The sequence below is a fragment of the Myxocyprinus asiaticus genome, chromosome 40 (assembly GCF_019703515.2).
Source record: "Myxocyprinus asiaticus isolate MX2 ecotype Aquarium Trade chromosome 40, UBuf_Myxa_2, whole genome shotgun sequence".
Taxonomy (NCBI): Eukaryota; Metazoa; Chordata; class Actinopteri; order Cypriniformes; family Catostomidae; genus Myxocyprinus; species Myxocyprinus asiaticus.
Window position 1 is genome coordinate 34,863,326 of NC_059383.1, and position 12,942 is coordinate 34,876,267.

General features: G+C 41.6%; 1 protein-coding gene across 1 annotated transcript; it reads left to right on the plus strand.

Annotated features, from left to right (window-relative positions):
- Nucleotides 1-4,855: 4,855 nt before the first annotated feature.
- On the plus strand, nucleotides 4,856-7,496 carry LOC127430957 (C-C chemokine receptor type 2-like). Its single transcript, XM_051681086.1, has 2 exons — nucleotides 4,856-5,608; nucleotides 7,020-7,496. The coding sequence occupies exons 1-2, from the start codon at nucleotides 4,856-4,858 to the stop codon at nucleotides 7,494-7,496; spliced, it is 1,230 nt and encodes a 409-aa protein (XP_051537046.1).
- Nucleotides 7,497-12,942: the final 5,446 nt, after the last annotated feature.

The following is a 12,942-nucleotide window of genomic DNA, read 5'->3' on the forward strand; positions in this document are numbered from 1 at the left end:
GGAGCTCATTCACCACTTATCTTCCCTGCCTCGCTCTGCCCAGACACCGCTCGGCCCACCCTGCTCGCCACACACCCCCATCGGCAAACTCAGGTTGGGAATTTTCCGGCCTGTGACATACCCGCTGTGACATTTCTAGGGAGGGAGCATTGATGCTTCTTGATGGTCTTCGGATCAGACACCCACGTGCCTGGGAGTGGGGACAGGATGGGGGAGGGGGAGAATAGAGAGAGAGGAGGAAGTAGAGAGGAGAGGAGAGAGATAGACGTGCTCGCCGGTCCCGGACATGCCATTGACTGGCCCTCAGCTCGCTGTCGTGCTTCCGTCTGCAATGCTGGGCGATGGCACTGGACCCCTCAGATGTCCCTTTCGGTTGCCGGTTGATGCAGTGCCCCAGTGCCACTGGATCAAGCACTCCCTTGGCATTGCAATCCTCAGTAAACGGCAAGGGCACCCTGACGGCGCATCCTTCCCGGGTTTCAGCACCAGTGTAACAATTATGGAAAGGAGGAAGTTGGGGCCACCTTGACAAAACACATAGACATTTATTGTTGCACTTTTCAGTCGCACACAATAAGGCCGTTTTTCAGCAGTACACAAAAGGTTTAATGACACTGACATGCAGACACACACAGACAGCTTCATGCATCTCTCTCTCTCTCATCTGCCACTGTCTCCTCTCATCAAATACTCCCTCTGCCCCTCTCTGGAACGCGAGACCGGTGTGGCACACAGGTGGAGCTCATTCACCACTTATCTTCCCAGCCTCGCTCTTACCAGAAGCCGCTTGGCCCCACCCTGCTCGCCACAAAGTCCTCACAGATGTAAACTTCAATTATAAAGAGTATTATATTCCTATTTTCATCAAATGTTTAACCCATTCATATCCATTGAGCCTAAAATTACTCCTGGAGTTAATACAGCTTTGTAAAAAAAAAAAAAAAACTGTTAACATCGGATCTGTGAACCAAAATATTTGTGTCCGAGTGTAACACCAGCAACTTAACAGAGCATGTGTAGTTTTAAGCATTGTAATTTGAGTTAGAAGCCTATTTGTGAAATTAACAAATGAGATTTGAATTAAGGAAAACAATTAAACTCAATTTATGTTGAGTTGTTGCATGTGTCTTGTGGCCTGCACTGTAGAATAGGGTTGCACAGTAGACCGGTGATTTGGTAGTATAACAATACTAATGCTTCAAAATACTGCCAGTGCCACAGTATTTTTTAAACAGTAGTACCGTTAATACGGTAGTACCGTAAGTTATGTTGTATGTGCAGTAGTAAATATTATTTTTGCTAAAACCTACATTTCAATCAGACCTACATAGTTACACAGTAAAGATATTGTGTTGTATGTATTTTAATGTTTGTACATAGTTGTTAAAGACATCTAATATAATGTGTGACCACATAATTAATACAAAAAAACTGTGGAATTACAAATGACAAACACTCTGTTGCTCTGGGTCTACATTGTCACCTTGTACACATATGCCAGCTTACAGTACACGTTAAAAACTGAAGCATACTTTGGGCTTAAGGGTCAGATCCAACTGTATCTTTCTGCAGCTGTGTCCGTAACTTGTAGTGGCCATGATTTTGTCATTTAATTCTTTCAAAATGGTATATAGCCAGAGAAGACCTTGCTCCCCAAGCATTATAGCAAGTAAAGAACTTTGCCAAACAGTTAACAGATAAACATACATCCAGACTGCTGCAATGCTGTCTGATCAGTGTTGAGCGTCAAATGGCTGTATACTATCCAGTCCTTTTTTTTAAGTTCAAACCTTTTGAGAGGCAGAGCTTTATTACGTGGATCATTATTATTATCTCTTGTGTGAGATATCTCTTGTTTATTTTTTTTTTACAATCTTTTACCTGTCTCAGTTCTTCCTCTACATAAACCTGTTTTTCTGTTTGGCTGTTCTCACAGCTCTGAAGCAGTCAGGACCAGAAGAGAGAGGGAGAGAGAAAGAGAGAGGAGTAAAATCACATTAAGAAAATAAATCACATTAAGTAAATCATCATAAATACTGTGACTTTAGGAACTGCTTATGTTGTTTGCTAAATTATGGCACTACAATATTATTGTAATATCAAGAACTGGATTCAACGTAAGCAATGTCCCAAAAAAATAAATAAATAAATATTGTCCCATGCTCTGTTTTCCATAAAGCTGCCATGAAGATGTCAATAATTTCTGGATGATATTAATAGTTAAAATGGATGGATGGATGGATGGATGGACGGACTATTCTGGTACCCAACATTACATTTGTCTACTCTTTTTTTCTAATCACTCCATTAAAAAAAAAAAATAAATAAATAAATAAATAAATAAAAAAAAAAAGATATTGTCGTCGATAATCAAAATTTATCTAATACTGAATCTGCTAAAAGTGGAGATATTGTACTTTTTCAGAAGGTGTTTTACTGTACATCACAGATTTATAATCTTAAAAAAGTAACACTCTGAAAGCAACATTTATGATGTTACCATATATTTGCATGTCAACACAGGAAATATCAGGTCCCAAGCAAAAAAGTGCAAGTTTCATCTCTGTACAAAACGCATCAATTTAGAAGGCAGACCAGGTCCAGCTGTAAGTGAATATATGAATTTTTTCATCATTGTAGACTACAGGATTGATTGATTGGGCTACATTATTCATAATGTGCTGGTAGACTAACAATTTCTCTCTTCTCTCATTCATAGATCACAGTTCCATTTTTTGACTGCACACAGTGAAAAGATGGACATCTCCAGTAAGATCTCCCCCACTGATGAATCAAATTCTTCTGATTACTTCTTTTTAAATGGCACTGAGGTGGAAACTCAAAAAGAGTTTCAAATGATCTTGTTGTTTGATATCATCAGCATGCTGTTGAGTCTTCCTACCAACTCCTATGTGCTATGGCTTATTGTAGCAGGAACAGGGAATGGCCTTGCGGCAGAGTTCTTCAGTCTCAACCTCTCCATCTGCGAGATACTTTTATGTGTGATCTTGACTCTTCTCACTGATAAATGTTTAATTCTGTTCAATGTTCATTTTGTTATGTTTGGAGTAGCCATCACTGGTCATCCTCTATTTCAATGTCTGATTTGTGTTGAGCATTACCTGGCCATGATTCATCCTGTAGCCTTTCTGAAGTTCAACCCTTCAGATACAGTGTTCTGTTCTATTATTGTCTGGATGGCAACTTCTGGCTACTGTGGGGTCATTTCTGTGCTTTTCTTTTCACTCCGTAGTTTGGTTTTTGCTTTCATCTTGTCTCTGTTGATCCCCATTCTTTCCATTTAGCTGTTTTGTTTTTCTGCTGTTTTCAGAGCTCTGAAGCAGTCAGGATCAGGAGAGAGAGGGAGAGAGGGGGAGAGAGAGAGAGAGAGAGAGAGAGAGAGAGAGGGAGGTAAACCACATTAAGAGTAGCATTTTATGTCATTTCATTAACCACTGTGACCAAGGGCATAGATTTGGTTTGAATTTTGGGGGGTTTCAATGTGAAGCATTTACATGTTTCCATTGATCATGGTATAAATATTGGGGGGCTGTACTTGCTTATTTTGATTATTGGGGGGTTTCAATCGAAGATTATGCCGAGATACATTCAGGCTATGGGCCGTGCGTCCACTGACTTTAACAAGTCAGCAGATTATGTTACTTGAACGAACAGGGCAATGATGTAAAAAAAAAAAAAAAAAAATGTCTTATGAAATTTTAGGGGAAGTCAATGCTTCCCATGCAGTCTTAAAGAAATAGCCACTGTTCTGGCAGTATTTACATCATGAATCCTGTTTGTTCCATGCAAAATATCTCAGATGCAACACAATGTTTTGAATGTCACAGGTGAGTTGTGAACAGCATTTTAAATATTGACTCACTTGGGATAGTGTACTTTAAATTTGGGGCAGACCATGTAGGCCCGTTTGCTGTTACACTGTGGCTCAGCGGCTGGAGACTCCAAGGAGATCTATAATACCTGGAGAGAGCAATCCGTTAGTATTCCCATTCATCTCAATGGCAGTTGCTCTACTGGCGTACTACCTGAGCTGTAAATACCATGTGACTAATCACTCTGGAGCTGCAGGAAAAGTACTTGATGGCACCCCAAGAATGCACACAGAACCAAAAAAAAAGAACACATAATTGTATTTTATATTTATGTTCACTTGTATATATTGAATTATATATTCAGATTCAGTTCAGAATAATATCCACTGGAAAAAGAAGTGCTACCTATACAAATACTGTACAAATATGTAATGTAAATAAGTCAATACAAGATTTTCCTTTCATTAATAATGTTATTAAGGAAAGTTTAAAAAATTGGGAGGAAATCTGAAGATAGTGTATAAGTTGAAAAAGTAAAGGCTAATAGTTTAGTTAAAGCTATTCAAATTAAATCTCAGAAAACTTGATCAATACAAAGTTTAATGAACTCTTCTGCCACTTTCCAAATACACATTATTACAACATAGTTTTATACAGTGCCATGATCGATGCTGTTCATACTCAGTAATCATATGACATTTAATACTGGTTGTTCTGTGATTCATAATATTTGCATACATTTGTTAATACTGACAAATAATAGCCAGCATTGTAGATTCCTGTGTGAGAACTGCACGGTTCACTATACAAGACAGAGCCTGAATTTTACGTTAGAAGAGGGTGAAGATTTGATGATCACTATCAGGTACCCAACATTCTTTCCCCCAAATGTTCTTTTTCTAATCAACATTTAAGTAACTTCAGGTAGGTTGCTTTGTACAGTCCCAGAAATTTCAGGTGGACTAACACTTTCTCTCATCCATAGATCAAAGTTCGATTTTTTGATTGCACACAAGGAAGAAATGAACATCTCCAGTGAGATCTCCCCCACTGATGAATCAAATTCTTCGGATTACTTATTTTTCAATGACACAGAGGTGGGAACTCAAATCTCAGTGGTTTACATCATCAGCGTGCTGCTGGGTTTTCCTACCAACTCCTATGTGATATGGCTTATTGTAACAGGAACAGGGAATGGACTTGCTGCAGAGTTCTTCAGTCTCAACCTCTCAGTCTGTGAGATCCTTTTATGTCTGAACTCTTTCTTGCATCTTCTCCCTGAAAAAGGTCCAAATCTGATTTATGTTATTTTAGTTACACAAGGACTGGGCAACACTGGTCGTCTTCTGTTTCAGTGTGTGATCTGTTTTGAGCGTTATTTGGCAGTGATTCGTCCTGTAACATTTCTGAAGTTCAAACCCCTCAGATACAGAGTGATCTGTTCTGTTATTGTCTGGGTGGCAACTTTTGGCTGCTGTGTGGTCATTTTTGTGCTTTTCATCTCATTCCGCAATTTGTTCCTTGGTTTCATCTTGGCAGTGTTCATCCCTATCCTCTCCATTCAGTTGTTTTGCCTTTCAGCTGTTCTCAGAGCTCTGAAGAAGTCAGCACCAGGAGAGAGGGGGAGAGAGAGAGAAGAGAAAAAACACATGAAGAGAAGAGCATTTTATATCATTCTAATAATCACTGTGACCATGGTTATCATATATGCTCCATTTGTTATTTCCTTACTCCTCTTTTGGAATTCAACAGAAAATACTGGTGTGGTCATTTATGTAAGTCTTTGTTTTGTTTTGGGTGGTTTGGTGCAGCCTTTTCTTTTTCTCTACCGGGTGGGGAAACTGCCCTTCATCAAATGTCAATAATTCTTCTTTTATTTTATATAATACATCTTAGCGCTGTCCCTGACCAAAGATTTTCCTAATCGACTAGCAGTCGTTAGTTTAAGCCATTAGTCGACTAGTTGTTGCACGTTTATGATATTAATTTAATTACTTAAATATATATTTTTGGGGGGGGTTCCAGGGCTGAGAAAGAATGTTATAAGTAACATTGCTAACACTGCTCTGCATTACAGAGAAATACTAAACCATAATAATGAGCCTTTAAAATATACATTTTACAAGCGCACATACGAAGCGAGCCGCAGCGACACTGGCAAAAGTGGTAATGATTCTGAATGTGTCGGAAAAACCAGCAAGGAGACTGTCTGAACATTTTGTTAATTTATAGGGAGAAATGTACATCAAGTTAAACATGTAGTAAGCGAGGTACTACTTTAGCTTCCCCACTCCCCACAAACATTTGGATAAGCCCAATAGCACATATTTATCTAGGTTATCTAACGTTAGAGCGAGCAGCCTTTCTAAGGGGCTAACATTAGGCTACTTACATATTTCAAATGATAAGCCATGTTTGGTCAATAAATGACCCCTCTTGGGGTCATCCTTTACCCTCTCGAAATGATCCCACACTTTGGATTTCCTGCCCGACATAATTAATTACCACATGGACCAGCCATGTAAACGATCATGTTCGTTCGTCACTGACTGCGTGACTTCGCCACTTCATGTGGAGTTTTTTCTGCGACCAACCGATCAAAACTTGGTTGACCAAGACTCTTCTCATCGACTAACATTTGGTTGACTATTAGGGGGCAGCCCTAATACATCTTCTGTTATATAGTTGCAATATACGTTTTTAAAGTTATGAAAATAGTCATATATAATGCAATTACTTATTTAAATACAAATGGTTCCAAAGCTTCAGAGGATGCAACAGATTACAAGAACTGTTCTTAAGCACCGTCCCTATTTGTAAATGTTGTAAATGTAAATATTTTTGTACTTATGTTTATTTAAAATACCAAATAAAAATAAATTACTTAACCAAACACTGAGCCTAGATTTAATTATATTTCACAATACAATTGTCATCATGTGCTACATTTTAAATAAGAAAGTGTTGCATGAGCTGTAATATGTTGATTTTAAACTATTCTAAAACTTTACAAATATTGTGAAAACTAGTAAAGGAAACTGTTTTTAGAAATTTTCAGAGATTACAATTTATTCTAAGAAATGACAGAAAACATTATAGGTTGAGATTTATGTGGATTCATTTGATTTTGAAGCTTTAGCAGAATATCTAACTACTAATAACTAATATAAACCATTTCAATTTCAGTGGCTCGCCAAGGTTTACAATACTGCAGCTTCCCATGTGGTCCCAGTCGCTACTGCTCTGGAGATCCCAGAGGTCCCTGCTCTGGTCGTCCCAGAGGTCCCTCTGCTCCCTGCTCCTGTGATCCCGGAGGTCCCTCCTACAGAGGCTCCTCTGTTCCTTTCACCTGAGTCTCATGCTGCTTTGCCCTCTAGAGAGCTCCCTTTTTGTTTGCCCTTGACCTTGCATGAGTCCCCAGCTGCCATGCCAGGGCCCTCGCTTGAGTCACCTGCTTTGCCATTGCCCTTGCCTGAATCCCCTACTTTTCCATGGCTTTCCCAAATCCCCTGCCTTGCCATTGCCCTACTGGTCTCCAGCCTGCCTGCCAGCACTCCCATTGTCTCCTGTAAGCCCATTGGCACTCCTGTGGCCTCCAGCCTGCCTGCCCACCTGTGCCTCTATTTCCCCTTGTGGTCTCTGCTCTCTCTTGATCCCCTGTGATTCCCATCCTTTGCCAGCTCCCCTGTGCTCTTCTGCTTCTTTGCCTGCCCCAGCTCGCTCAGTGTTTTGTTTTGCTTTGTTGTGCATCAAGAGTCACCTGTTAAAGAGGGGACTCTTTCACATGTGTGACATTCCGTAGTGTCCAGTAGAGGGCGCTAGGTTTCTTGTGTGTCTTTTATTTTTAAGTATTGCTCCTGTTTTACATGTTGATTGTCTGCCAGGTGTGTCTTGTTAATTGGTATTGTTTAAGCCATTAGTCTGTATGTATGTATATACTGTATATACATATTGCCCTCATGTTCTCTGTGTTTTGTCAGAACTTGTCAATGTAAAGCTGCGTTGTTTGAAAACAGCATTGATTGCAGGTTTCTGATACTCTTGTTTAGTTTTTATTTATTTTCACCTGTCTTTGTTTTGGTCTTGTATGTGTTTTTATCCCCTTGTTCTCTGTTTCATGTATTGACCCCACCCCCTCGTTTGCCTTGTTACTCTTCTGAATATTATTTGATCTGCTTCAGCTGTTCCTCTTGTTAGCCTCCTGATTTCCTTTCCTTTATATTCCTTTTGTGAAGCTTGTCTTTTGCTGTTTCGTTAAGTCTCCTGTCTAGTCTGTTGGTCTGTATCAATAACTGTTGTTCTGATTTTGCAGTTGTTTTTGTCAGTTTGTTTTCTAGTATTGTACTGCCATGGGCCTGTTTGTTTATCTCAGCCTTAGCTGTTCTGGGCAGTTTGAGTTTTGTTTTTGTCCCAGTTTTGTTTTTTTGTATGTCTTTTTTTTTTACATTAAAGTGTTTTTGGATGCACACTGTCTGCGACTGGGTTCTATCCGCATACCTGACATGGATTGCTTTTTTTTTTTTTTTTTTTTTTTTCTCCATGTTCTTCATTGTAGGCTTCAGTTAGATCCTTGTCTTCACTCTAAAATCATTACACAAGTATTATGATATTAGTTATTGCTTATGTTGTGAGTTCAATTGTGGCATTGCATTACAACATATTCTGCCAATACCTACTATCCTAGAACTGATTTTTAAAAGTATTTTTCTTGCAGGCTGATTTTGTGCAAACTCTTCTCTATATACACAGGGTTGGAAAACTGTCATTCTGTAGGTTTCATAGGTAACACTTTTAATCAGCTTGGTAATACATGAAAAGTGATTTTAACAGCAGTGTGCGCGTAAGAACTACAGTAAAGAGTAAGAACTACACTGTTCACAGGGTCTGAATATTTTGCTGGGAGAGTATCAGTTTGATGACCACTATTCAGGTAGCCAACCTATTTTTTTTATTATAATTGTTTTTATTTTTTGATTACATATTTAAAAAAAAAAAAACTAATACAGAAATTGTCATATACAGTATCATAAAAGTTTGAAATGATCAAATGCTGAATCCAAAATAGTTGATAATATTAGCAAAATCCTGACCCGTTTTTAAAATAATGTGTCCTCATAAATTGTTTTTCAAGAGTGTTTGACTGAAAGAGACTCGTTATAATGGGAATTCAAAGGTGTAGAAAGAAATTGTCACTGAAAAACATTCCAAGATCTGTGATGTACTGTATCCACCTATACAATGATTTTTCCATCAGCACCACAGCAAAATGAATGGTTGCTTCAGCAGTTGCATTTTTTCTGTCACTGTGGTGGTGGGGGCATGGTCGAGCGCCGGCTTGTGAATGGATAGTGAGATCAGGAGATGAGAATGGTAAGGATCATCACTTGTCATTGATTGTCTCTAACAGTTGTTTGTCATTGCAGTGAGAGATGGAGACATATTTATGGGTGAGCCAGATGCCAGTGAGGGAGAGAGAGCTGCCACGCACACCCCGAGACTGTGCTGTTTATGTTGCCGTTTGACGATTCTGCTGAAAAGTGAGATTTTGTTTAAAAATAAAATATCTTTTGAGTTGGATCTCGCTGTCTCCCGCTTCCTCCTTACACCTTCAATGAACCTGTCACACTGGTGCTGAAACCCGGGACGTAAAGGAGGAAGAACGCTGCCATGGAGTCCTCACCACTGGAGGAAGTGATAATGACCCTCACCAACCTCCACCATTTCCAGCATCAAGCCCTCCTTGAGCTGCGTGCGGAGCAGGAACAACGCTTCATCTCGCTCCTCCAAGCCCAAGCGGAGGACTTGCTGCCCTGTGAGGGGGCTGCTGCTGTGACCCCAGACCCCACATCTTCCCTGCCCCATGTTCCGTTGGCCAAGATGGGCCCCCAAGATGACCCGGATGCATTCCTGGAGCTCTTTGAGCGGACGGTGGGGGCATGCGCTTGGCCAAACACACAGTGGGTGGTCTGCTTAATCCCACTGTTGTCCGGGGAGGCCCAACCTGCGGCGCAGAAGCTACTGGTGCAGAACCTCCTGGTATATGTGGATTTGAGGAAGGCCATCTTGCTATGGGTTGGCCAGACCCCAGAGCAACAGCTCAACATTTCCGCTTCCCGTCTTCGGGGGCTGCACCACCCACCAGTTTCCCTTGTCCCTCTATGCTTTCACTCCCAGGTTAGTGAATCCGCTGCTGTGGGCATGAAGACTGGGCCGGTTTGCTTGAGCTATGGGGAGCCCAGGTATTTCCAGGACCAATGCCTGGTGATGGAGGTAAGGACATTGGCTTGGGTCCCAGATGCTCCACAGGCTGCCCCTGATCAAACAGGGATGTACTGCATACCCGTGAGTATTAAGGTGGGTACATACCAGGCCTTGGTGGATTTAGGGTGGACCCATCCGCTAATCTTGGGTACAAATTGGCTGGCATTAACCATTTTATTTATGGAAATTTATGCAGATGGGCTCTGTAACAAAGTGTCTCGGTGTGTGGTTTGCAATGCACTGGCTGGTGAGGCAGAGCCATGGCCATCTACGTCAGCTCCACAGCAGGATGATGTAAGGGAGGGGAAGTCTCCAATGGCATTGACAATCCAATGGCAGGTCACTTAGGGTGAGGAAAAAACACAAAAGCATCTAATGGCCATTTCTATTGGCCGGGCATTCACGGAGATGTTCACAGGTGGTGTGCAACATGCCGTGAATGTCAGGTGGTGAATCCGCCGGCCCCACCAAGAGTGCCTTTGTGCCCGCTTCCTTTGATCGAGGTCCCCTTCAAAAGAATTGGTATGGACCTCGTCGGGCTATTAGAGTGGACGGCATGCAGACAGCGCTTTGTGTTGGTTCTGGTGGATTATGCAACGCGATATCCAGAAGCAGTGCCTCTACGCAACATTTCAGCACATAGTCTTGTGGAGGCACTCTTTAGGATCATCTCCCGAATGGGGAATCCAAAAGAAATCCTCACTGATCATGACACTACTTTCATGTCACATACAACAAACCCTAAAAAACATGATTCGTAAGTTTATGCACGAAGATGATCAGAACTGGGATAAGCCTCCACTGGGTTCTCCCCATTTTAATTATTGTATGGGTGTAAGCCTTGCAGGGTCTTAGACATCGTGAGGGAAAATTGGGAGGAGGGACCTTCAAACAGCAAAAACGAAATTCAATACGTTCTTGACCTGGGAGCAAAACTCCACACATTGGGGCAGCTATCACAGGAGAATGTTCAACAAATCTCAAGAACTTCAGTCCCAGCTGTATAACAGTGGAGCTCAGCTATGGGAATTTACACAGGGAGATAAAGTCCCCTTAACACCAGTGTCCTGTGAGAAAACGGTCTCCTCCACACTGTTTGGCTTACACCAGTTTGTGACCCTTCCATTCGGTTTGTTTGGGTCCCCGGCTATGTTTCAGCACCTTCTGGACTGAGTCCTCATTCCGCATTCTGCGTGCGCCGCTGCCTATGTGGATGACATCATTATATATAGTAATGATTGGAAGTGGCATATGCAACATATGAGGGCAGTTCTGAGGTCACTGCAATGGGTGGGACTCATGGCAAACCCCAAGAAGTGCACAACTGGATGTGTAGAGGTACGGTATCTAGGGTTCCACTTGGGTCACGGTCAGGTGCATCCCCAAATTGATAAGACCGCAGCGATTGTGGCCTGCCTGAAACACAAGACTAAAAAGGTTCCTGGGGCTGGCTGGTTATTATATAAGGTTTGTGCCTAATTATTCGGACGTCACCAGCCCACTGACTGATCTCACTAAAAAGGGAGCCCCAGACCCGGTCCAGTGATCAGAGCTGTGCCAACCAGCTTTTATGCAGGATTTTGCTCTCCCTTTGTTTTACAGACCGACATGTCGGACAGGGGATTGGGAGCCGTGTTGTCCCAGGTGGTCGAGGGGGAGGAGCACCCGGTGCTGTACATCAGCCAGAAGCTTTCGGCGAGAGAGGCGAGGTACAGCACCGTTGAATAGGAGTGTCTGGCCATCAAGTGGGTGGTCCATACCCTTCGGTACTACTTCCTGGGATGGGCTTTCACCCTCTGTTCGGACCATGCCCCGCTCCAGTGGCTCCATCGCATGAAGGATACTAACACATGGATCACCCGTTGGTATCTGACTCTTCAGCCATTTAAGTTCGAGGTTGTCCACAGGCTGGGGGCGCAGATGGCTGTTGCAGATGTCCTCTCCAGAAATGTACTGGGCAGGCCGGATGGCTCCCTGGTGTCGGGCTGTGGGGATATGTGATGGTAGGGGCGTGGTTGAGCGCTGGCTTGTGAATGGAGAGCAATATCGGGAGGTGAGAATGTTAAGGATCATCACCTGTCAATGATGGTCTCTAACAGCTGTTTGTCATTGCAGTGAGAGTTGGAGATGGATTTAAGGGTGAGCCAGACACCAACGAGGTAGAGAGAGCAACCACGCACACCCTGAGACTGTGCTGTTTATTTTGCCATTTGATGATTCCGTTGATGACACTGTCTCCAACTTCCTCCTCACACTCACATTTGTTTTTTTTTAATCTCACACAGTATAGGATAAGTTTAGGGTGTAGTCTTTTTATTATTATTATTATTATTATTATTATTATTATTATTATTATTATTAAACTGGATAGAGCATTAATCTTTAAAACCTTATCTGTACTGGAAAAAATAACTCACTTTTTACGCCACACAGTGGACATTTCTCTTTGAAACTGCTTCAATACATGCAAGGAGAAGCTTAACATCATTATGTAAAAATGTCGCTTCAATCAGGATTTTGTTTTGTTTTTTCCATTAAATCAGGTTCAATTAGGTGGTTATTGAAAGCAGACAGTTATTATTCTCAGCTGTGGGTGGATATTTATTACTATTATTATTGTTTGTGTGTGTGTGGGGGGGGGCAGGTTTAAGTGGTTTACGAGGACTTTTTTTAGGTTACAAACTGGTAATTACAGGGGTATTTTGCTATACATGTGGTTTATGAGGACATTTCTAGTGTCCCCATAATTTAAACAGCTTAAAAAACATACTAAACAATGTTTTATTGAAAATGTAAAAATGCAGAAAGTTTTTTGTGAGGGTTAGGTTTAGGGGTAGGGTTAGGGGAT

Bases quoted from the DNA above. Each gene is read 5' to 3' on its own strand.
- LOC127430957 (XM_051681086.1), top strand. From the start codon at position 4,856: ATGAACATCTCCAGTGAGATCTCCCCCACTGATGAATCAAATTCTTCG. The intron at 5,609-7,019 runs GTAAGTCTTTGT...TTTCAATTTCAG, and splicing joins ATACTGGTGTGGTCATTTAT to TGGCTCGCCAAGGTTTACAA.